This window comes from Ips typographus, linkage group LG1, assembly GCF_016097725.1.
Source record: "Ips typographus isolate SLU linkage group LG1, UJ_Ityp_2.0, whole genome shotgun sequence".
Lineage (NCBI taxonomy): Eukaryota > Metazoa > Arthropoda > Insecta > Coleoptera > Curculionidae > Ips > Ips typographus.
Window position 1 is genome coordinate 14,829,803 of NC_138422.1, and position 25,805 is coordinate 14,855,607.

At 35.1% G+C, this 25,805-nt stretch overlaps 3 protein-coding genes across 4 annotated transcripts; 2 read left to right on the top strand and 1 right to left on the bottom strand.

The window, feature by feature from the left end:
* Positions 1-1,378: 1,378 nt before the first annotated feature.
* isoQC (iso Glutaminyl cyclase) lies at positions 1,379-5,992 on the bottom strand. Of its 2 annotated transcripts, none has more exons than XM_081979393.1 (7): positions 5,812-5,992; positions 5,645-5,752; positions 5,211-5,541; positions 3,298-3,625; positions 3,105-3,241; positions 1,884-2,025; positions 1,379-1,679 (listed from the first exon to the last, which is right to left on the bottom strand). In XM_081979393.1, the coding sequence occupies exons 2-7, from the start codon at positions 5,738-5,740 to the stop codon at positions 1,634-1,636; spliced, it is 1,080 nt and encodes a 359-aa protein (XP_081835519.1). In that variant the 5' UTR covers positions 5,741-5,752; positions 5,812-5,992; the 3' UTR covers positions 1,379-1,633. The 2 variants fall into 2 exon arrangements, with proteins under 2 accessions (XP_081835519.1, XP_081835509.1); XM_081979383.1 differs by having other exon boundaries at positions 5,645-5,763.
* Positions 5,993-8,131: 2,139 nt separating this feature from the next.
* Positions 8,132-10,137, top strand: LOC145740080 (uncharacterized). Its single transcript, XM_081995425.1, has 3 exons — positions 8,132-8,405; positions 8,967-9,424; positions 10,063-10,137. The coding sequence occupies exons 1-3, from the start codon at positions 8,132-8,134 to the stop codon at positions 10,135-10,137; spliced, it is 807 nt and encodes a 268-aa protein (XP_081851551.1).
* A 3,601-nt stretch (positions 10,138-13,738) lies between these two features.
* On the top strand, positions 13,739-25,599 carry LOC145728668 (epithelial serine protease-like). The gene is made up of 6 exons (XM_081979084.1): positions 13,739-13,916; positions 13,971-14,140; positions 22,417-22,571; positions 22,626-22,718; positions 22,780-22,916; positions 25,394-25,599. The coding sequence occupies exons 1-6, from the start codon at positions 13,773-13,775 to the stop codon at positions 25,580-25,582; spliced, it is 888 nt and encodes a 295-aa protein (XP_081835210.1). The 5' UTR covers positions 13,739-13,772; the 3' UTR covers positions 25,583-25,599.
* Positions 25,600-25,805: the final 206 nt, after the last annotated feature.

Consider the following 25,805-nt stretch of genomic DNA (forward strand, 5'->3'; position numbering starts at 1 on the left):
CAATTGTAAGTCGGCCAGACATTATGTATTCGATTGGACTAGTAAGTCGTTATCTGCAAAATCCCACCACAGCTCATTGGAATGCTGTTAAACGAATTTTCAAGTACTTAAAGGGCACCTTAAACATTGGCATTCACTATAAAAGTGACCCTTGTGGCATTAATCTAAGTGGCTACTGTGATTCTGATTTTGCAGGTGATATAGACACAAGACGTTCCACAACAGGCTATGTTTTCTTAATCAACAACAGTGCTGTAACATGGAAAAGCCAGAAGCAGAAGTGTGTGAGCTTGTCCACTACAGAAGCTGAGTATGTGGCAGCCTCAACAGCCTCCAGAGAAGCCATATGGTTGAAAAATCTACTAGAAGCCCTCGGTGAAAACATAATTTTGCCCGTTAATATGTATGTCGACAATCAAAGTGCTTCTTAGATTTACTAAAAATTAAGTAGTATGTTACAACTGTTTATTTTACGTGGGAGTGTTGGGTTTATAAAATAACCTGTTGTAACAGTGGCAACATTGTATAGGTTGACAAGCAACGCCACCTAAAACAATTGACGTTTGAATGTTCTAGAATACGTGTGTCGGTCGGTTGTATTACAATAATGTTCACCTCCCTTTTAGTATTAATACAAGTTTGTTAGTTAGTTAAACAAGCGTGTTTTACTGTCCAAGATCCAACCACCCCAATACGGAGGTCAATTTGAACAATTCACTTATAAAAATACTTCTTTTGTTCTTAACTTTCTTGATATAAAGTTAATGATCACCCTGTTTTACTTTCTACGCCAAATTTTACCTGCTACCTGCCGTGCCAGTATCAAAAACAACAAAGAACAACAATGCATACAGGGAGTATGAAACGATAAAACCTTTTCGAAAAAAGATGATTTTTTGCAAGTTTTTTAACACTTTTTAGGCCGAATTGGTAAATTTACTTAAGCTTCAGGGTACGAAATAGCCACCCGTCAAGTTTTATACTTGTAGTTCCAAAATAACATGGTCTAACATGGGCTTAAAAATTTAACACGTGAAATCCTATGTTGCGCGTTAAAAAAAACGCACTGTATATACAGTTGTACATTACTAGTTGATGGCTTATGACAAGTTGGTTTGCTCTGCTGTCCCCTGAAAGAATAAAACTAAAATTTAAAAGAAATAAAATTGCTGTGAAAATTTATTCTGTAAACTGGTGGTCACCTCACAACAGCCATTTTGAATATTTTTATTTTGATTTAGACCTTTCACCTTTCAAATTTGATTTTATTGTACATTTTTGTGTACCAGAAGTCTCTATTCCAAACCATGATCGAATCAACTACTACCTACGTTTATTAGCAACAGTTTTAAGAAAAGTTAAAAAAAAAACAACAGAATCATTTTAAATGCTCTTTTATTTAAAATATACAGCAACTTAACACTACTAATTATATCACAAAGGTAATAAGTTGTCGTCTTAAAAGAAAGTTATCACATTTACAGTTTGAATACTTATTAATAAATAAAATAAGTTGTGCAAAATATTTCTCTTTGTCTAAACCAAAGTTTAAACTAATCCATTTTACTGCACCGCTATTTCGAGTATTAAATTTAATATAATTGGGTTCGTAAACTTTCCGAGTAGCTCCCGACTATAATTCTTTGTCTGGAATGTCCCCTGAGGTATCCGTTAGGTAACTACAGTCAACACAAAAAAGGTTAAACGTACAATAGTGTTAAAGTAAAGAATAGAGAGAGGAAGAGAGTTAAAACGTTAAAGCAGCCAACCATCACCAAACAGTACAAATAACAACATAAAATATGTCAGTCTAACAATTAAACAATAATAACCAAGAAATGTCAGATCAACAAGTAAGTAAGATAATTCAATTGGTTACTGACGCGTGCAAGTATTCCATGACGAATATTCTTAGGATCTTATTAAGATTTTCCACCGTACTTATGTCAATTATACTTCGGTCATCTTTGCTAGTGTGCCATTGAGGTGGAAACGGTATTGGAATTAAATGCAAAATGGGAACATCTGAAAAAAAAAAGAACCACATTAGTGTCAGTTATTATATAGGGTGTACAATTGCAATCTATAGATTCTATAGGGTGACCTTATTCGCTTATTTCTATACCAAAATCATTTGTTGTCAAAAATATTTTTAAAGGTGAGATCAATAGAAAAAAATACTAAATACACAACTTTGCTCTCGCCTTTTGATTCCTTGCAATTGACAAATATGTTGATTCTTTGATGTTTTAGACAAGGTCCCATATTATGAATCAAGTTTACTGAAAGTGTACTTATATATTGTACAAGGTGGATTTATTATTAAAAAATAGTAAAATGCCAAACTTAATTCCTTTTTTACAATGGAGGTTAACATAAGAAAATACGTAAACCTAAACGTAAAGTTAGTTTTTTAAATCCTGATTTATGTTCATTTTGCAATCCCCACTGAAAAGCGGAATTCATCAATATAAGAATAAACAATACCGAGTTATTTCAACAATAAATTCACATTTTCATGAATAGGGCGTTAAATGGGACCTCCCACCATAACAGATACTTAGAGTTTGGCATTTATGCTTGGTTTCAAATTTAATTTAGGCCCAGAAAATGTAATTGGTTGGAATGGTCTAGATAATTTAGAAACTCAATTAAAGTTAAATTGGGACTTTATATTTTATTATATTTATTATACTTTTATTTTTAAGGTTAATACTAAATTTATTGCTAATGTTAAAGTTAAAATTTCCATTATAAACTAGGCTTATTTTATGTAACAAAACACATCTATACAGTATTCTGTACACAACATATCAAAAAACCAAACTAAACTTGGAAGGAAATTAAAAATAATGACAAACAAGTAAGATTCGCGGTCCTGCATCCATGTTTGTCGATGTTAATTAATTTTTTTATTTATAGACCCATAAAATCGCGTTTCTATATCAGTTCATCAAATATATTTCACTTTTTTTTCTTCAATTCATATTCGACGACCATCCCGTTTATTTTTCCCAACTGGGAGGGTAACATAACAAAATAATAGTCATTAATGACCTCTAGGTTCAGATAAATTAAGTAATAAATAAAGTGAGTTTACTTACTTTTTTTCAGAAAAGGTATATGGTCATCTTCGATGTTAGTGTTAAATGCGTCTCTATCTACAAAGTACCGAGTATTTCTCGGAGACAACAGTCCCAAGTTGTCCAATTTGTTTTCAGCTTCAACCATTCGGCTAAACCTACAAAACGCAAACGTTTTAATTGCTTTTTATATTATCAAACAAAATGTACCTACCATCTAGCTGTGTTAGGAAAATAATTATAAAAATTCGCGTCTTTGTGACCAATCAAGTCTAGTAGCACCAACATATCAAATTTCTGTAGGTGCGACACTGTCTCTCCAGTGGATTTGGTTACGGACGTTTGTTTGTTATACTTGGTGGCCAAATGTCGGGCGCCGTAGATCGAGTCTTTGGGTCCCCAACTTACAAAAGCCTCTTCACCGTCGAAAAATATAAGTTTCAAACTTAAATCAGTTCTAGATTTCACGGAATTCAAGTGCGTTTTGAGGGTTTTGGCTAGGTTGAGCATCATGGCGCATGGCACAGCCGAGTCTATGGCACCTACAATTATTAAAAAACTCAGTTATGCCGTATTTCTTGAGTAAGTTAAGAGCTGTGTAGTCATTTTAGCGTCACCCTGTTTAATAAATCCGGAATTCAGTCAATGAATTTACATTTTCTAATTAAATTATACACAGAGTGGCGCATTGAAAACAAAACTAAAAACTCTTTTGAACGTAAAACCAAGATCATATTTTTGTTTCTATAGGAAAATTCCTTTGAATAGAAATTGGAGTGTATTTCACAGTAATTTTTAAAATATTACATAATCCAACAAACAATCTATGCATGTTTATCTAATCTGCTTGATATAGCTTATAATCACTGCTTTAAAATTATTTTTTACATCAAAAGCTATCAATTATGTTTATAATGTGAGTTTTTGTTTAAATTAAGAGTAGAGACCAGAAAATTTTTTTTCAGAAACACTAGGAATGTCTCATTTATTGTGACATTATTTGGTAAAAAATCCACTTGTTTATTAAAACATTGGTAAATAATAATCAACAGTTTTGCAATGTTTATTTGTGTAATTGTTTAGGTAAAATAGCGTAAATTGTAAAAAATGATTATCAATGCTTTCCTCATTGCCATAACCCAGAATATAGCTTACAGTAATAGATATTACAGTAAAAAAGCAGGTACAAAAAACACATTTTTTGTGATACACATTGTCATGCAGGGTTAAACTAGAAAATTGTAGATAATGATGCTGAAAACGTGTTAAGCAATAACAGTTTCAATGCCAATTTATGGTTAATGAGAGTGTTTACCATAACAAATCTCTACTTTGTTGATATTTGGTGCATATAGCAGATTTGGAAAAGACCTACAAATATTTGCCTCATGTACCTACACATCATAAAACAATAACAATAACTTATGGTTAAATCAGTCTATTTTCTAGATACAAAAAGAAGAAAGAATAATTTAATAATGTGTTCCAAATTCAAATACCATCCCATTTTGTTTTCTTAAAGTATTAGTAACTACAGAAAAAGGTCAAACAGAAAATGGTGTAGAGAATTTACAATAATTGCAAATCAGACTTCAAATTAGTAATCTGATTTTTCGTTTTTGAGATTTTGCAAAAAACTCATCAACATGGTTGTCATAAGTTGCCCTAACTTGAGCAAAATGACGTTTTTCCCTTAAAAAAGTGTCTGAAAGTTGACAAAAATTTCTTGACACCTCAGATTATTACTTGAATGTTCTCTATTATTTTAATTAATTCTTGGAATACACCAGTTTTATTCAGATAGAACATATAACACCAAATTATAATATTCCAAAGAATTCCACTTTCTCACTCTTTTCTTACATATCTCAGTTTGCTAGAGTGTATCAAACTTGATTTATATTTCTTCTCTAAAACTCTGGTTATTCTTTAGGTATTTAGCCAGATATGGAATCAGATCATTAAAACACTATATGATGGACATTTTGCTAAAACATCAACTTATACTATTAACTAAACACAAATTTTGGTCAAAGTTTCAAGGTGTAGTAACATCACTTGTTTTATCAGAGTAAGTTAAAATAAACCAAAATTTTTATTAAGTAGTTATACAAATCTTAGACTTACCAACAAATACTTCATTGGCAAAATATTTACTATCATAATGACAGGCCAACACCAAAAATCGATCAGCTGCAGGATTTAAGGCTCCCACAATATTTTTGAAAGTCAACCTGCCAAAACTGGGGGTGTTGGCCTGAAATTCATCAACTTCCACACTCCAACCCATTGCCTCCAACTCAGAAGTAATGTAATTGAATACTCTCTCATGATTTTCTGTTCCAACCACTCTAGGTATCAGTATGTTGTCTATAACCCTGTTGAAATAGTTTGTGTCTGTAAGGCCTGCTATGTGTTTTACTTCATTGGTTGTCAGTCTTTGTGGGGTGTGATTTCTCTACAAAATTGTACATTTTAAAGTAACTGAGGGCTTGAGCCCTTATGGTGCACTTATTAGGCTATTAAAAGATGGAAGTATAACAAAAATAAAGTATAATTACCTGTAGTCTTTGAAGTTGGTTAGCAGACCCAATGCCAATTGCTGATATCACAATAATAGATTTCATTAACACAGACCACATATTTTTAGTTCTCATTGCAGCAATTTCCTGCACAAGACCTTGAGTGTATTTAAAAAAAACTTTCTGTGAAGCAAGATGTTACTCACTTTTTGGTATGAAATTTGGTGCTATGCTTCCTGCCCCCCAAATAAACCCCAAAATATGCTTAAATCCTCAAAGGAGAGAGCACTGTTCCAGAGGATCAGAGAAACTCAAACTAAGGAATGAATATGAATAAATGAATGAAAGCCTGTTTGTTTTGTGTGTAGTAAACTTGGAGTAATAACGTGACGTAATACAAAATTGACCAATTACCGTGCAGTATATTTGAAATAGGAGGCGTGGCTTCCAGTTAATTGATGACTTAAATGACATTTTGACATTTATAACGTTGTTAACCTATCAGTGTCTGTCAGTGCCCTCTCTAGAAAAGAAAGCGAGTGGGTAGCGTTGCCTGGATGAAATGACGTCAAATAAAATTCAATTTGGATAATACGGTTCACGATCTAAGTTTTTTCCTCCAAGTTTTAAATGTTTTTATTTAAATTTTTGTTAAGATCGCAGCGCCCTCTGCCACAAATCTTTGTTACAGCATTTCTAACCTACGATCTTTGAGCATAGAAAACTTTAGATACATTTTGGAGTAAAAGTTTACTAGGATTTACAGTGTCTATCAGTTTAAATGATTATAAATATATCAAATAAGCTGTCTTGGCAGTAAAAATTTCCCCTTAAAAACATTTTTGTTGGTACACTCTTACAAGCGCTATCTATCCATTTTTCGTCTTACTAATTTGCCGTTACAGTTGTAGTTGCAGTTGTATTGACTATTGAGTTGACGAAAGCGCCGCCAGATGACTGCACTTGTATTAAACCGAGATTTTTGTTCAAGTTGAGTATTCCTTAAAAATTTAAATTCTGATTCCTATACTTAAGTGCTTTTGTCAAATGATTGCTATAACAATGCAACATTTAACCGTCAAAAGTGTCAATATTGAGTGATCCAATAGCTTTACGATATTTTTTTGGGATTTTCTTTAATTTAGGACGTCATAAATGTCCCAGATTGACCTTATAGTAAAGCTTACTCATGCCTGATCGTGATTTAAAGCTTAAAAATGCCAATAAAAGAAAAATTGACAGTTTGATCCACGGTAGTCTCCTATAAAACAGCTGATGATGACAGTTTGTTACAGTCTCCAATTGGGATGCCCTGACATTTCCGAACCAAACCAAAGACGTCACTGAACTCACTGCAGTCAGTGCATCTTAGTCTTATCAGTGACAGACTCAGTTGACAGTTGACAGGGTGTCAATTTGAAAACTTTCTAAGTAAAAAAAAAATATAAAAACACATTTTAATTTATTTGAATTGTACTTTTTGTCTTGTGCAGGTGAACTCATACATACATTTAGGTAAGTATCTAACAACAATTTACTAACTAACTACCAATTTTGGGATTAGGGTGCATGGGTCTTAAGGGGTCACCCTGTATAACATTTGCAAAAAATTATTACAGTTTTTAAATTGACACCCTTTATGGGCTATATTAATAAAGTACTCTATTGTGAAAATAATTATTTGCGTTGCAAGTAAATTTCGAGTAGGAATAACGGGGCCTCCCCCATTTCCATTTCGATTAAGATAAAATTTGCAAACAAAGAAACTGAATTACAGAAACCTAAAACGGTGCCCGGCCCTCACATTTTCAAGGGGTAAATACACTCGCCTGACGTGACGAAAGGGCGATAAAGTCAGTAAAACTTAATAAATGGTGTACCAAAACGAACGAATTACAATGGCCAATGGGGTGTTGCGTAAATAATTTTCATAAAAATGAAATGAATTTTTTGGTCTGCCCGTTTGTTTTCCATGCTAATTCGCGTTTTATTCTTATAGGAAGTGGTTTTTAGCCGAGGTGGAATGATTTATTTTCTCAGCACGAAACTTTAACCAAATAGATGGAGATTAGATCTCATTTTACGTAACAAGATGAAGAACAATTTGAACTAGTTTTACAATAACAGCTTTTCTCCAAATTTTTCCAAAAAGTATTGTTTATTCGTAACTATTTTATTTTACCAACATTCACTTTTAAATTACCTTGTAGAAATAAAGTCAACAACTCAATGACTGAACAGCTGATTTGTTGGCAGAATTAACTTTTGCAGTTAACGAAAGATCTTAGGGCGTGCGCGCACTGTGCGACCAAGTCGCAACGGCCAGGTCGCTGCGACCATAAATATCATTATGGCCGTGCGCGCACTGAGCGACCAGGTCGCAACGGCCAGGTCGCTGCGACCACAAATATCATTATAGCAAATGGTGCAACACGTACTACCGACTGCGACCAGCGGGTCGCAACGGCCAACGCAAGCCATTGCGACGTGCACACGACCAGTGGATCGCTGCGACCAACAAAATACATGGTGTTGGTTGGGTGGAAACGCATTGACGGCCAGACTACAACGGCCAAAGTGTCAGCGCATCACTTTTGCGAAATTAATTTTGCCATGGCATTCAAAAAATCGTGCGAATTTGATACCGAACAATTTATAATGGAAATTCAGAAGCGATCATCTTTATGGGACTTATCTAGTGAAGACTTCAGCAACCGGGTTTTGAAAAAAAAGCATTGGGAGGAATTGGTTGAAATTTTTGGGGACGAGGAACTTAATGATGAGGAAAAGAGAAAACTAGGTACTTAAAATAACCTACTCACAGAAGAATATGTCAACACTTTATTATATATTTTATATATGGTACTTTATTTTATCTAGTTTAGATGCAATTATTCTGCCAGTCAACTTTTCCTTCATTTTGAAAGTATTCAGCAAACAAATCTCTATATTTCGTTGAAGGACGGTTTCAACGCTCAATATTCCCTATTGGTACATTTTGAATTCCTGGTGTTCCCACAGTTAATGTATCTTCAAATTTGTAACCATCTTTGGTACGTACATTTATGTAAGATGCAGCAAGCTTTTATGATGTCTATTGCAAAACTTCTTTTGACATTAAGTGGACGATGGAAAATTCGCCATTTATTAGCCAGTATCCCAAAAGTGCACTCAATAAAACGTCTAGCTCTAGATAGTCGATAATTAAATATTCTCTTTTGCACACTTAAGTTTTTTCCTCCGTAAGGACGCATTATATGCTCCGATAATCCGAATGCCTCATCACCAACCAAAACAAACGGCATTGACTCTTGCCTAAAATTATTTATTTGGACTAAATTTTAATGTAATTTTGTTGTAGGAGTCACTCTTCAAACAAGATGGAGAAGTATCAGAGACAGTTATACGAGAGAAATAAGAAGAGTAAAAAGACTCAAGTCTGGTTCAGCAGCTGAACGCAAAAGTCCATACGTTTATGCAGCTCAACTGTCATTCTTAAACAAATGTTCTTCTGGAATTACAACAACGGGTTCAAATACTCAGGAGACAGCTAGCTCTGTGCTTGAGACTGAAAACAAAAAACCAGATGAACCATATGACGTTGAGGACGACTTTATAAGGAAAAAAAGCAAGCAAAAGAAAAAAGAAAATGCAGACATGGAATTGGCTGCCACTTTAAAAGCCTCCTTGGAAAGTAGAGAGAAAAGAGAAGCTGAGGCGGAAGGAGACTCAGATCGTCTGTTTCTACTATCTTTACTACCATATTTGAAGAAAATTCCAGAAAACGAGAAACTGACAACTAGACTTGAGTTAATGAATGTAATTAACAAAAAATTACAGATTATCTCAGCGAACAGCCGTTCTCAAACTTGCCAGCCAAACTTTACTAGTTCGAGTTCTCATAGAACGCCATTTGGATCTTCTGCATCTACCCAGTTAGCCCAGAACTTCTGCCCGCAGTATACAGATCAGTCAATGCAAATACCTCGCCAAAGTCAATGGAGCCAAAATTCTTCTTCCGTCGAAACAGACACTTTTGTTACCTCTCCGGAATCTACACTTTTGGAGCTTTTTTAATAGCTTTTTTAATAATTATTATACTATCAAACTAAAAATAAAGTAATCCAGTTTCACCTACCTTAAAGCCACAAGTAATTTTTCTTTTGGAGAAATAGATTTTCTCATTGGTGTATCTGAACCTTTTAACGACTGGCCTAATGTTTGTAACAGCTCATCAAAGGATTTTACAGACATCCGCGTATAGTTAGTAAACTTGTCGTCGTATTTTCGCAAGTCTTCATAAAACGTTTTAAACATTCCATTTTGACTGCGAGTTTGTATCAAAGGGTGCACCCATAACCTTTTTTTTTTTTTCTTTTTTTCCCGTCGGAGAAGATACACAATAGTTGCTACTTGTTCGGCATTCATTTTTCAACTGCACAAAAATTGGTCGTTAGGCCAGACGCACCTATAAACGCAAATCTAAAAAGTCGCAACGACCTGGCCGTTGCGACCTGGTCATGGTGGCATAGCAAATGGTGGAACACGTACTACCGACTCCGTTGGTCGCAGTCGCTAATGCGTGTTGCACCATTTGCGATAATGATATTTATGGTCGCAGCGACCTGGCCGTTGCGACTTGGTCGCACAGTGCGCGCACGCCCTTACTTTCGTAATTAGTCGTAACAAGTAAAACTTTTCAGTTTTGAAGTGTCACTTTTATATGTCAAAATAATAATCAAATTTTCTAATATATAATCTAGGGTCATCATTCGTTGAAGCTTAAGGTATCCTCAAGGAGTAATAATAACAAGTATTATGGCTCCTTTAAGTTTCAAGAAACCCTTTTAAGGAATGGTTATTAATATGACCCCTAAGTTTTAATTTCTGTCATTTTCTGACGTATTGTTTGGCTTGTATAAATGACATGGTGACAAGTGACACACACCCATACAACACTGCATTAATCGATTATACATAGGAAAGGTGTAAATAAGCCACAATCTATTCTACACCAAAGGCATTTACGAATATTCTACCGGTAGATACCGGTTTAACCTAGAGCGTTCGAAAATTGTTTTTGGTAACTACTATTGCCGTTCTGAAATTGTACCCATATACCGAATATTTGTACCCGGTTTATGATTTATGGATCGAGAAGTTCCGTCGGTAAATTAAGAAAAAAGTGACTTTTGACAGGTTTTCCGTTAAAATTTAGAATCATAGCATCAAAAATTAGTTCATGTTTGACGGTTTGTCGGTTCGTTCTTCAGTTTAGCTACCTTATGAGATTGACCTGTTAAATTAAAATGGATATTGGAATATGTTCTGTTTGCGAGATGGAGGAAGAGTATGCCGATATTACAAAACATTTCAACAATGAATATCAAAGACATATGAGGAATAGGAATACCAATCGCGTTCTAAAATTCATTCAACCGTAATGAACCAGATCCTTAAAAGTTACACCGATTGTGGTAAACGGTAGAATTAGCAGGTATAATTTTCGTAAATGCCTCAAGATTCAATTAAAATTGAGATCACGTCACATATTTCAAATAAAGGTTGTGATAACTGGTTTGTGATAACTGGTTGTGACTAGACAAAGTTGGCAACAAACTTCGTAAGTGGCATGTGTCAGTTTGCCTGTCTGTTTGTGTGACGTAACTGGACAGTTTGGACAGTCTTCATGGACGCATTTTTCGACGGAACACGGAAATTCTGCAATTTTTGACTGATCGTCCGAATGGAAATGACGGAATAATATTTTTCATTGGTACATTTGCAATTACAAAGGATTTATTTTAAACTTTAAGTAATAAGTTGAAAGATAATTAAATTTTAATGAACACCAAAACATAATTAGCTTTTCCTACTCTTCTTTCTAATTTCAACAATGGATATTATTCGTTCTGCTAAATAGTTTGTTGGGATAAATTTAACTTTTCACGGAAAAGTAACGAAACTGTCAAACATGTCAGCGACTCGAATTTGGACCAATCCGGTTGACAAGCACAGTTCCGCAGTTTTGAGTTCCTTCGAAAAATGCATCCATGAGGACTTACCATTAGTCACAAGAGATGTATTTTCTTTCAAAGACGTATTTTCTCTCAAATCTAACATCGGTTCAATATGCAGATGACACAACCCGCCTTGACCATCATTGTAACACTGCTCAGCTCCACGTGGTAGCTGCCGCCACTCTTAGGAAACTAAGCACCTATTTTGCTGACATCAATCTATGCCTCAACCTCGAAAAAACAGAAACTGCCATATTCTCCTTGAAAGAGAAAGAAGAAGGTAAATCGTTCAAATTTTTAGAAGTAACCCTTGACAGCAGGTTGACCTGGAAACACCACATCACCCAATTGACAAAAAGCCTCTCTTCGACCTTATTTCTCCTCTGCAGAATCTCACACACCACTCCAATAGAAGTCTCCCGCACAGCATACATATGGTTCTTTTCTAGTCCAAACTATCATATGGCCTATTATTCTGGGGAAATTCGACAGACTGGCAAAAGGTCTTTCTGTTACAAAAAAAAGCCATAGGAATTATGGGCAAACTAGAGTCCTTGGACAGCTGCAGAGCCTCTTTTCAAGATCTCCGAATCCTAACCTTACCAGGCCTATACATATACCAATGTTTAGCACATGGGAAATCCACAATATCAGAATTTGCAACAGTAAGCAGCAGACATTATTATACTACAAGACACGGTGAAAACTTATTAACACAAAGAACCGACAAGAGCTACATCAATAACAGCATCAAACTGTACAACTCCCTGCCCAATGAACTAAAAACTTTGCCCTATGCTACATTTTAAACAAAAATAAAACAATTACTTTTAGATCTGTGTCCTTACTCCTTAGATGAATTTTATATTAGCAATAGTTGCACCATATAGGTAATGTTATAGTTATGCTGTATATTGTGTAATTTGTTAAGTATATGTACCTTTGACAATGCTAAACACTGCGACGCTGTGTACTTGAGAAAATAAAGCATTTATTATTATTATTATTATTATTATTTTGGCGTCAGTGTTTACAATGCCTGTCTCATTTTAACTCCTTCTGATGAAAAAAGATGACCTATGTTACTACAACTTAAAACTCAGGTTAATACTGCCGCCAAAATACGCTTAAGATATCAATTAGTCTTTCTGATGAAGTCACGTGACCAACTGTCGAATAACGTCACAATTGTTTGGGTAGACTGACATATGTCACTTACGAAGTTTATCGTCATGTTTGTCTTCTCTTCCTTACTTTGTATGCGTGGTTGCATAATTAATGTAAAAATAAAGTGTTAGTTTAGTGTCTATCCTACTTTTGACGTCTCTGTACACAAATCTTTTATAGATTTTCATAAATTTTTTTTGAAATCGAGAATTCATTGAATTCTAATGGCGTGGTTGCGTAACTAATGTAAACAGAAAGTTGTATAGTGTCAATTCTCTACTTTTGACATCTCTCTTGTTTTTTTCTACACAAGCAGGATTAAACAGTTTTGCAGCTAAGACGTCATCTCACTTTTGTTTGATCTTTAGTATACATAAAATCTGTTCTGTTCGACCCGTAATTGTACCTACGTGATGTATAAATCTGGATTTGGGTTGTGGCACTGTTCAACAATTCACATTTACGAGCTTAGATTCAATGTTTAGCGCAGCTTCCACGTTAACAATTTCTAATAAATCTGAAATCAGCTAATTAAGTAAGATTAATGTTTTAGTAGAGACTTTATTACGTTTTACGGTAAATGTTTAAAGCAGTCAATTTTTGGAGGGTATTGAATTATTAACGTTCTGTACGGGAAAAGGGTGTATAGAAAAGCTGGCGATCGGTCCTTTCTTAATACTTTTGGTGGATAGATAAATTTATAACTTTCCGACTGTGGTATTTTTCCGCCAGGTAAATCCACGTTACCGTTCTTCCGGAAGCAGAAAATTCAATGACAAATTGCATTATATTCAAGTGTCGTAAAATTAATGGCCCGGAAAAAACTCCGCCATTTTTATAACCAGAACATTGTCATCCAGTCGGTGACGGGAATAATCAAAATCGCAATTTATTTTTCAACAATGGTAAAGATAATCGTTTTCGTTCATTCATAACGTTGCTTTTGCAATAAAGCTGTTATTTTTCATATCGACCGGTGTATGTTTTTATGTTTGTCTCAAAATAGACAAACTATGATAATTTTTTGTAGTCACGATTTGTCCATCAGCTTTCTACTCTGGTTTACATTCAGTGTAAATACGGCTTTATGTATTCGATTCCGCACCACGAAACAGATCGTTAATGTGCGTTTTTCCTGCTTTGATTCGCTCACTGTAATAGAATTTTATTAATTTCAGGGCTTCAATAAACCGTCAGAGCCAAATCCTGGTGAGTTTCCCCATCAAGCGACATTGCTAGCCCAGCTTAACGGAACGCAGCTAATATTTTGTGGCGGTAGCTTAATACACCCTAAATGGGTCTTGACTGCGGCACATTGCTTGGAACAAGATGGTAAACAGTTTCCTTCGTAAGTTTGGGTTAATTTTCAAGTAAGGCTTCTATTAGATTAGAGTTTGTAACGGAATTTAGGGCGAAAGTTAGGTGCTAGTTCCTAGTTCGATATACTGATATTCTGCACGGCTAGGAGAGACAATCAGTGCGTTTATGCACGAGAAAATTAGGTTAAACTTTGCTTGGAAAATTGACGGTAACGTGGGCAAACGGTGGCAAGCAATTAATATAAGGTGATGAAAATCAGAGGAACTGTTTGAAAATTTGATTTGTTGGGCAAACAGTAGAAAATTGCCTTACACTTACATCTTAATTATCGTTAAAGGTTGTTACATGCATTGGAGCCGTATTTAACTGACAGAGAAACATTCATAATTGCGTGCGCGAGACAAAGACCCAAAACCTAAAAAAAGTCCAAGATGCGACGTTGCCAAACGCCTTTTAATTTCATAATCTGTTTGCAAAGTTCCATGTGTTTAATTTGGTTTTTGCAAACGTTTGTTTAAAAAGTTGAATAAAATTATTTGTTTTTCGTTCAACAGTTAAATTGCAGGCACGTTGCGACAATTTTCTAATTTCGACTTTTGGATCTGTCAAATATAAGCTCAAAATTAAAGTAAATATTAGTAAATAGTGAACAATAAACAGTTATTTTGCCAAAATGTTACAATACAAGCCTCTAGAAAACTTAAAAGTCTAGTCAGTCGGCGATTACGATTTTCTGTTTTGGCTGATTTTGAAATGATGACGCTGTCTAATTGCTCAGAAATTAAAAAAAAGACGTACTGATAAAAAAAGATGAAGAAAGTGTTAACATGATTGAGCTGGCTACTTGTCCAGAAAAAAAGACAAACTGATAAAAGAAGAGCAGAGGAATGTGTTGAAATAATTTTTTTAGGGACGAACTGATGATGACGTACCATGACTGAAAAGGTGCGGAAAAATGTATTGAAATGATTGAGCTAATTGCCCAAAATTTTCAAAAGTAGAGTAACTGACAAAAAAAAGAGCGGAAAAATGTGTTAAAATGAGTGAGCTGGCTAATTGTCTAGACATAAAAGAAGAACAAAAGAACATGTTGAAATGATTGAACTGGCTAATTACCTAGAAACTTACGAACACTTGACTAATTGTCCAAAGATTTAAAAAGAAGACGAACTGATAAAATAAGAGCGGTAAATGTATTAAAATGATAGAGCTAACTAATTGCCTAGAAACTGGATGTTGCGTACTGAAACGCTAGTTTTCTTGAATTACACTTTATTGAAAGACAAACTGACATTAACTGGTCAAAAAATGGTGCAATAGCACGACAATGTGCGGAGCGCAAAGAAAGGCGACCGCTCACAACGCTGTCTTTCTAAAAGCACACACACGTTTCGTCTCGGGTCTCGACGACGCAGCCGCTTCTTCGTCCCCGGCATCTGCTTCGGCATGGTTGCCAAGTTTCTCCGGTACATCGCCGCCCACCTTGAAAGCCTCCAGTCTTTCAACATCTGACGGCTGACTTTCCTCAGGTAAAACACAGAGCTTGGTAGCTGGCCTCTTGAAAAGTCCATTGGAAGTCCTAATGACGGCAGCTCTTACGACGTCGTCTGCTCCATAGCACAGTTTTACCACTCGTCCGAGCTTCCATTTCAACGGAGGGGTATTATCTTCCTTCACGAGGACCAGCTTGTCCAACTTAAGTAGTTGTGGCATTGATGTTTTCCACTTGCATCTAGTCTGGAGCTCACCCACATATTCTTTCATCCAGCGTTTCCAGAAATGTTGAGCTATTTGCTGACAATGTTGGTAATGTGATAGGCGGTTTTTCTTCACATAAGTGAGGTCATCTTCGGGCATACTTAACAACGGTTCTCCAATAAAAAAGTGCGCTGGAGTTAGGGGTTGCATATCGGAAGGATCACAGGATAGAGGGGAAAGAGGTCTGGAATTGAGACAGGCCTCCACCTGACATAGTACTGTGGTTAATTGCTCAAACGTAAGTGGAGTTTCCCCTATGACTCTTTTTAAGTGATGTTTCACGGATTTTACCCCCGCTTCCCAAAGTCCGCCGAAGTGCGGTGCACGAGGAGGAATAAAATGCCAATCCACAAATTGATTATTTAGTTCCAATATAAAATCACGAGAATTATTTTTTAAAAAACTTGCAAGTTCCGACTTTGCACCCTGAAAAGTTGTTCCATTATCGGAATAAATCGATTTAGAAAGTCCACGCCTAGAGAAGAATCTCCGCAATGCAGCTAAGAATGCCTCCGTCGTAAGATCAGACACCAATTCGAGGTGGATGGCCTTAGTGACGAAACAAATGAATAGGCAAATATAGCATTTAGTCAACTTGAAATTTCTAGTTTTTCGGTCCTTGATTAGAAATGGACCAGCATAATCACATCCTGAAATTAAAAATGGCCTCGAAGGGGTTAATCGAGTTTCGGGCAAGTCAGCCATCAAATATTTCTGACCTTGGGCAGCAAATCTAAAACATTTTAGGCAATCGTGTACAGTTTTTCGCGCTAGGTTTCGCCCAGATATTGGCCAAAACCTTTCTCTGATCGAGGACAGCAATAAATTGGGCGGAGCATGTAGGAGCCTGAGGTGTTCATACTTAAAAAGAAGCTTAGTAAAATTGTGTTTAGCCGGCAAAATTATTGGATGAATTTTGTCGAACCGATAATTGGATCGACCAAGCCGTCCACCTACTCTTATAACCCGTCCATCAAAAAAGGGGTTTAAGGGTAAAAGTTTGCTTTTCGGATGCAATGCCCTATCTGAACCAAGACAATCATATTCATTGCAAAATGATGTTCTTTGTACTATAGACACTAAACGTTCTAAAGATTGTCTGAGTTCAAGAGATTGTAAATGCCCAACTCGTCGGTTTGATTTAAATTCACGTCTCAAACTTGAATTGTGAATAAATCGTAACATAAATGCTGTTACCCTAAGTAGTTTAGAAAACGAAGAGAATCTTTCAAATAAATTAAAATCTGTATCACAGGTCACAGCTAACGATGAAATGGTAATTGCTTTGGCCTTTTTATCAGGAAGTTCGTCAAGTAAGACTGTGTCATATCTTGGCCAACACTGCTCACGTTGAGCAAGCCATGAAGGGCCAAACCACCACAGATCATGCTCCAAAAGAGCTTTCGGACTCATACCTCTGGAAATCGCATCTGCAGGATTTTGGGAGGTGTGCACATAATTCCATTCCTTAGGGTCAGTTAATTCTTGAATTCTGGATACCCGATTAGAAACGAACGTCTTCCAATTGTTCGAAGGAGATCTAATCCATGACAATACAATTTTTGAATCACTATAATAGTAAGTTTTATTAGGCACTAGATTAAGTGCAATCCTAGACTTATCGGCAATCTCTGCAAGCAATACCGCTGCGCACAACTCGAGCCGTGGTATAGTTTGCGTCTTCAAAGGAGCAACTCTACTTTTAGAGCATAAAAGTCTGCTAGAAATCTTATCATCCTTGTCTATAGTTCTCAAATATAAACAAGCGCCGTATCCAAGCTCGGAAGCGTCTGCAAACCCATGGAACTCCGTGTAAACCTTTTGTTTGCATGTAGCTTGCCTAGTAATTGACAAATTATTAATATTATTTAAATCTTGACGAAAAGTAAGCCATTGAGTGTGCAAATCCAATGGAATAGACTCGTCCCACTGAACTCCTCTCTGCCACAGTCTTTGTAAAATCATCTTCGGAATTATTATTGCTGGACTTAAAAGTCCCAATGGGTCAAACAATTGAGCGGTAGCCGATAAAATGGCTCGTTTTGTGACTCGCTCAGAATTGTATGAACCGACTTTAAAGCTAAATTCATCACTTTCTGATAACCAACGCAGGCCCAAAGTCGCGGCCGAATGGTTATCTCCTGTGTTGATGTTAAAGTTGGCTTGAGTTTCAGAAGTATTCTCTAATATTCGTCTATCGTTCGAGTTCCATTTTCGAAGCTCAAAACCACCTTTCTTCAAGATGTTGATTACATCATTCTTCATCTCCAAGACCTCGTCAACACTATTTCCACCAAATAATAAGTCGTCGACGTAAAAGTTTTTCAAAATCAGTTCACTCGTTTTTGGATGTGTATCTTTGCATTCAAATGCAAGTTGCGAAAGGCATCTTATCGCTAGGAAAGCAGCTGCTGCTGTCCCATAAGTGACAGTGTGTAGTTTATAAGCTTGAATTAAATCTGAAGGATGATCACGCCATAATATCTTTTGCAACCTTTGTTGAGACTCATCGACTAGCACCTGCCGATACATTTTGGCAATATCGGCAGTGGCAACAATATCATGCAGTCTGAACCGCAATATAATGGAGAATATATCGTCCTGTATGGTTGGCCCTACCATCATGATGTCATTCAGTGATTTACCAGTAGAACTTTTGGCGGAGGCATCGAACACAACTCTCAATCGAGTGGTTGTGCTGGATTCCTTATAAACATCATGATGGGGCAAGTAATAATCACCCTGTTCATCACTGTCAGCTAATGACATGTGACCTAGCTGCAAATATTCGTCAATAAATGACTTATATTCATTATATAAATCAACATTTTTATGCAGTTTTCTTTCTATACTATAGAAACGTTTCAAAGCTTTATCTTTAGTGTACCCTAAACAGTCCAATGATTCCTTGAAAGGCAGCTGAACGATAAATCGCCCTTCAATAGAACGTTTGGTGGTAGGAACAAAATGATTTTCACATAATTGTTCTTCAGTTGATAAGGTTTTTGTTCTGGGGTAATCTTCTATCTCCCAAAATTTTGATAAAGAATTATCCAAATCTGACAATGATAAATTACATAAAAGTGAATGAGATCGTAAAGGCAAAGGTCCAGATATCACCCATCCAAAATGAGTTTTCTGTAGAGTTGGCAAGTCATTTCCCAATTTAATTTGACCTGCGCAAAGAAGATCCCAGAAAATTTGGGCGCCAATCAAAATTTGAATATTACCTGATTCGTTAAAATTAGGATCAGCAAGAAAGCAATTTTTAGGAATATTCAGCTTGCTGGCATCAAAAGAAACATGAGGTATGTTATTAGTAATGCGTTTTATTACTAAGCAAGGAATATTAATCTTGAACGCGTTTAGTCTTGATTCCATTTGTACCGACGCTCTATGAATTATTCTAGAAGTGACCTGACCTATACCATTTATTGTTATATTGGTACTATGTTTTAAAAGTTTTAATGTATCACAAAGGTCTTCTGTAATGAAGTTGGATTCTGACCCACTGTCCAACAATGCTCTGCATTCATGAATTTGACCATTGACATCTGATACTTGAACCAATACAGTGGATAATAGTGTATTGACATGATCATCTCTGCGTGAATGTAAAGAGTTATTAGAAACATTAGCATTTTCAGAGCTTGGGCATTCCTGGGGATCAGAAACCACTTCGTTTCTAGTATTTGAGAAATGCAATAAGGTATTATGTCGCCTTTGACATTTAGAACAAGGTTGGCATTTACAATCCTTAAGGTGATGTCCCCTACGCAAGCAATTTAAACACAATTTTAGTTTAATGACTTCTGCTGATCTATCTTTGGGGTTAAGTTTTAAAAAATCTTTACAATTATATATTAGGTGATCATTTTTGCAAAAGCTACACTTCAATGCTTGACCTGTCGCAGTATACGAACCTCTTGGTCGCCCACGACTTGTTGGCTTAGACGTTTCAGACATACCCAAGGCTTCAAGCAAACGACACTTTTCTTGAAGAAAATCTAGAAACTGCTTAAATGTGGGAAGCTCATTACTGCTATTCGCCGTTTCCCAATCACGCCTGGATGCTGCATCCAACTTATTACTAATTATATGTATTAACAGCGTATCCCAATGGATCACAGGTTGACCTAGAGATTGAAGTGCACGAGTATGTTGTATAACTCCGTCTAATAACTGACGTATGCCTACCTGAGACTCCTCATGCAGACTTTGTAGGTTAAATATAGAACGTACATGATTGCTTACCAATAACGCTTTATTTTCATATCTAGTTTTAAGTAAATCCCAGGCCATTTCATAATTGGCAGCTGACATACCTAAACTTTGCACAACTTGCAAAGCATCTCCCTTTAAAGAAAGTCTTAAATAATGTAATTTCTGAATTTTATCTAAGTTAGAATTTTGGTTAATGATAGAATCAAAACTATCTCGGAAAAACAACCAATCATTATAATTTCCATTAAAACTGGGTAAGCTTAAAGGAGGAAGCTTCAGTGAAACACTTTCATTAGAACCAGTAGATTGTTCAACTGAAGCATTACCTGCATTTACAGGATTATTAATAATATTTGTATTTACTATGTTACTTTCCAAAATGCTATTTGCCAAACCTAGAGCATAATAGTATGTACTTTCAAATGTTTCCGTTTCCGAGTCCATTTCCGACTCGAATTCTTCACTTGAATCAACAAGCATGCAAATTTTAACTTGAATTTCTTCGAATTTTTGTAACAAATCATTAATTTGAGACATTCGAACCCGCAATTGCGCTAAATCACTACTTTCATCAGACATTTGATTGTCCACAAACTTTTGAAAACGAGTCAATGACGATTTAATTTGTTTTTTCTGAGCTTTTAATGCCTTTAACTCGGCCATTGCAAAGAAAACCTGGATTACCTGCCAGAACTAAATAAACAACCACAAAATTTTTTGGCTTAGCTTTTACTAAACACCACAGTACCAAATCAAGCACAGGTACCGTCACAAATTGGAATAATATAAGGAAAAGTGGTAAAAAGGAACGCACTCACCGAACTGCCTCATAAACTCCGGCCGAAACTCCGTATAGTAGGCTGTCTGCGCGCCTGACGTCGGTCGACCTCGACTTGAAATTACGCCGGCGCCGTGCTGATTTACCGCTCTGCCTGCGCCTTGACTAGTTTTCAGCTCTTAAAATCCACTTCTTTCTGGTTATTTGGCTACGAAGGACCATATGTTGCGTACTGAAACGCTAGTTTTCTTGAATTACACTTTATTGAAAGACAAACTGACATTAACTGGTCAAAAAATGGTGCAATAGCACGACAATGTGCGGAGCGCAAAGAAAGGCGACCGCTCACAACGCTGTCTTTCTAAAAGCACACACACGTTTCGTCTCGGGTCTCGACGACGCAGCCGCTTCTTCGTCCCCGGCATCTGCTTCGGCATGGTTGCCAAGTTTCTCCGGTACACTGGAAGAGAAGAACAACTGATAAAGCAAGAGCTCAACTGTGTTGAGATGAGTGAGATGGCTAATTGCTAGGAAAGGAAGAAATGAACTCCTCTTTTAAAGAAGAAAAGGACTTCTAAAACATTATATACTCGTTAAAGGCCACTTTTACAAGTTTTAGTCCAACTGAAGTTTTACCAGGTTAGTGTCAGATTTAAAATGAACTCAGTTTGAAGAGTTAACTACAAGTTAGAGTTTGACTGTGCAAATTGACCCTTAAAGAGACACTGACTGACTATTTTAGTGACATGATTTTTGAAGAATTTAACGGTAAATTTTGAGGTGCAGAAAGATGTTTTAGTTAACCACAACTTTAACTGAACTGTGTAAAACTATCTCTATTTTACTTCATTTTCAATTAACTTAATGGTGATAAGGCTTAATTTAGTTTATTGTCACTGTAGGTTGTAAGGTAAATCTCATTTGTTCACTGTCCTTTGGTATAAATATAATCTTTGCTGTGCATTGGAACCCTTATAGAGAAAAATAAAAATTTGCCAAAAATGCACTTTTGACCAAAACTGTCATTTTTTCAGTTTTTGAAAGGTTGCAACTTTTTTATTTGAACTCCAATCAATTTCGCTAAACCTCCATTAGGATAAAGAGCATAAAAAATACAACAAAATGAGCAAAAACTCGCCTATCTAACTCCTCACGTTACCGAGATATTGATCTTAAAAAGTACTTAAAAAAGACCTCTAATACCCCCACATTCTTAAATTTTTTTTGAAAAATAAAAATTTTGGAGCAAAGGAAAAATTGAAAATGTTGACAAAAAATGGCATTTTTCGAATTTTCGAAAGGTTCAAAGTGGTTATTTCACCTAATTTGAGGTCTTTTAGTAAAAAGATACTCTTTGCTGTGCATTGGAACTCTTATAGAGGTTTAGTTCCGGCAAATTTTAAGTTTAACGTTTAACTACATGATTTTTAAGTTAGACAAAAATTGATCGATTTAATTCGATTAGGTTGAGTTGTAAGTATAAGTGGTTTCAAGCAAACTTAAATATTTAAATCAGACTTTTTGAAACAAAATTTGTGTTTCAGAAACTTTTTTAAAATTTCACTTGGCAGCATTTACTACAGTCTGAAGGGAGGTCAAATTTTGACCGTATCGAAAACTTGGATTCACGAACGTTATTTCACCTCAGGAGGAGAAGAGGATATTGGACTTATACAGTTAAACCAACCAGCAATCTTAAGTTTGTAACTTTTTTTATTTCCTAATTTTCTACTGTAAGAAAAACTTTTAACAGCTAAATCAGTCAACGTCATTTCCCTACACACCAACAACAGTGAAAACCTAATAGGGCAAACAGCATTTCTCACTGGTTTAGGAATGGTTAATGGTACTGAAAACGACTAAACCTAATAACAAAAATCACAATAATTACTTTTTTAAGTTTGTAGATTTCCATCAAAAACCACAACGACTGAGAAAAGCAACGTTACACATTAACTCCCCCACAAAGTGCTTGATTAAACCCAACCAACAACTACAACAGGTTTGTTGTACCTCAACAATACACGAAGGAAAAGCTTGTAAGGTAAACAAAAAAAATTAGCACGAGCTCTGGAAAATCATTAAAGCTTTTTACGCAACGAATTAAAAATGCTCCCCAAGTTAATCTGGGCGCCAAAAGGAAACAAGCAAGAAACGCTAAATGGCTTAAAAATTTAGGGGGGAGAACGGTCAGGATCACGCAAGGGAACGTTTTTCCCCTATTTACCCGGCAAAAACTGACGTAACGTGTGCACAGAGAATATATTTTATTAAAAAGCCTTGTTTTGTTTATTCATACGACAGGCCGAATGTGTAGGTGAAGCACAGAACACGCCATCTCACTTTTTTTGCGGTATTCGAAATTCATTTATGTTTCGTTTTTTAAATTTATTGCTTTATAAGAAGTTTTGAACGGGGGTTTTGTTTATGTAATAATAAAATAAATTAAATTGTTTGCTTGCATATATTTGAGATATTTTTGAAGTTTTAGATGGATGTTTAAAAAAGTTGTAGAAAAGAACTGCTGGAAGCAAATGACATTTTTGAGATGATTGATATGGTTCATATTTAAGATCAACCAAAAAAATAATTTAATTTTTTTTTATTTTTGAAAACACTCTAAGTGAATTAATTTTTGTCGTTTTTAATTGTTGGCAACAGACAAAACAAGTTGGATTAAAATAGAACCGTTTCCTACCTATTTCGTGAAACATATTATGTACGTAAAATTATTTGAAAAAAAATTTCACATAAAATTTTGTTTTACACTGATAAAATTCGTTCTTGAAGCTGCTTAATGAACAAATTTATTATTTTCTTTGACATAAAACATAGTATAAAACCTAACCTAACCTAGTAACGCAGGCTCTAGGGAGTTACGCGTTTATCAAGTTTGAGCTAAATATCTCATGAACTATAAAAGGTGTATAGTAAAAACTGAAAAAAAAACTATGACAGAAATTTTAAATTAAAAAATGTTTCTTTTTATTAGTTAGGTTAGTTGGAACTTTGGTAGAACTGGAATATCGATTGTCGAGTTCAACTAAATCTCTAGTGGTAAATATGAAATCATAGATTATTCAATATTATGCGATAATATTTATTATTGATCATATTGGTATTATACCTGTATTATTCTAAATAATACTAAAATTATATGTATTATTGCATATTATTTGGTGAGTGAGCCAAATATTATTCAAGTGTCACACCACTGGGTGAGTGGTATACCTATACAGTACAGTGTAAAAATGACTGGAATAAGAAAATACTGAATAAGAGAGAAACTAATATTGGAATAACTATTTTTTTTACTAACTTAGCGGTTTTTTTGAACTTGTTTTACTTAATTTAAGGTCCTTTGGTGTAAATATACCCTTTGCTGTGCATTGGAACCCTCCTGGAACAAAATAGAAAATTGCCAAAATTGCATGTTTTGCAAAAATCGCATTTTTTTCATATTTGAATGATTGTAACTTTTTTATTTGAACTCTTATATATTTCACTAAAACGCCATTAGAAAAAGATAAAAAATAAGCGAAAACTGGCCTCTCTAGCTCTTCATGTTGCCGAGATATTGAATTTCAAAAAGTAGTAAAAAATAACTTCTAATACCCCCCATTCTTTTATCTTTTTTGAAAAAGAGAAATTTTAAAGTGCTTTTTTGTACTTCTTTCACCTAATTTAAGGTCCTTTGGTATAAATATGCCCTTTTCTGTGCATTGGAACCCTCCTGGAGCAAAATAAAAAATTGCTAAAATTGCACTTTTTTGCAAAAATTGCATTTTTTCCATTTTTGAATCATTGTAACTTTTTTATTTGATCTCTTATAGATTTCACTAGAACAGCATTAGAAAAAGGATAAAAAATACTACAAAATGAGCCAAAACTCGCCTCTCTAACTCTTCACGTTACCGAGATATTGAATTTCAAAAAGTAGTAAAAAAGACCTCTAATACCCCCCCCTCTTTTAAAGTGCTTTTTTTGTACTTTTTTCACCTAATTTAAGGTCCTTTGGTATGGATATGCCCTGTTCTGTGCATTGGAACCCTCGTGGAGCAAAATAAAAAATTGATAAAATTGCATAACTTTTTTATATGAACTCATATAGATTTCACTAAAACGGCATTAGAAAAAGGATAAAAAGTACTACAAAATGAGCCAAAATTCGCCTCTCTAGCTCTTTATGTTACCGAGATATTGAATTGAGAAATAATATTGATACCGATGATGAACTCATTTCAACAATGAGAGTATATGGAGGATTATTATGAATTATTCAATACTATTATTAGGGATTATTCTGTATTACTTGGATTATGCCGTATTATTCAGATTATTATATTATTATTAGTATTATTGAATATTATTAATATTATTTGGTGAGTGACCCCAATATTATTGAAGTGTCACACCCCTCGATATTAATTAATCTTATTAATCTGCGCCTCTTCACTGATTTTACGACAAACTTTATTATTTGAAATTAGTCTGTTTGACACTTTTTTCAACTAATTTTAGGGAGACAGTGGTGGACCTCTGGTAATTAAAAGGAATAGCAAGTTCTACCAAGTTGGTATCACGAGTCATCTTTCTATTTTACCGCTGTGCAAACTGACTTTTAACAATTCAGTTTACGTGAAAGTGGCTGCCTACATTACCTGGATTTCTAATAAAACTAGAGTCGATTTTTACAAGTACATAGTCTAATACATTTTTTTTGGTAATTGTGAGTTTTTTTTTTATTGTAAAAACCCACACAAAGCCCTGAAAATAAAAGCACCGGAATGAGAAGGAGTGTAGTAGTTAAAATTCTGTAAAAAGCGCATTTTTAAGAACCTGATGTTGGCAAAATGCTCCCTTTAACCGGATAATTTCGAACGGTTGGTTGGTAGAGTCTTGTTCCTTTTCGACGAACTATTTAGTTTTTTCA

Bases quoted from the DNA above. Each gene is read 5' to 3' on its own strand.
- isoQC (XM_081979393.1), bottom strand. From the start codon at position 5,740: ATGAGAACTAAAAATATGTGGTCTGTGTTAATGAAATCTATTATTGTG. The intron at 5,542-5,644 runs GTAATTATACTT...ACAATTTTGTAG, and splicing joins ACCAACTTCAAAGACTACAG to AGAAATCACACCCCACAAAG. The intron at 3,242-3,297 runs GTAGGTACATTT...TGCGTTTTGTAG, and splicing joins TTTCCTAACACAGCTAGATG to GTTTAGCCGAATGGTTGAAG.
- LOC145740080 (XM_081995425.1), top strand. From the start codon at position 8,132: ATGGTGTTGGTTGGGTGGAAACGCATTGACGGCCAGACTACAACGGCC. The intron at 8,406-8,966 runs GTACTTAAAATA...ATTTTGTTGTAG, and splicing joins TGAGGAAAAGAGAAAACTAG to GAGTCACTCTTCAAACAAGA. The intron at 9,425-10,062 runs GTAATTAACAAA...ATTGGTCGTTAG, and splicing joins CTAGACTTGAGTTAATGAAT to GCCAGACGCACCTATAAACG.
- LOC145728668 (XM_081979084.1), top strand. From the start codon at position 13,773: ATGTTTTTATGTTTGTCTCAAAATAGACAAACTATGATAATTTTTTGT. The intron at 13,917-13,970 runs GTGCGTTTTTCC...TATTAATTTCAG, and splicing joins CCACGAAACAGATCGTTAAT to GGCTTCAATAAACCGTCAGA. The intron at 14,141-22,416 runs GTAAGTTTGGGT...TTTGTGTTTCAG, and splicing joins GATGGTAAACAGTTTCCTTC to AAACTTTTTTAAAATTTCAC.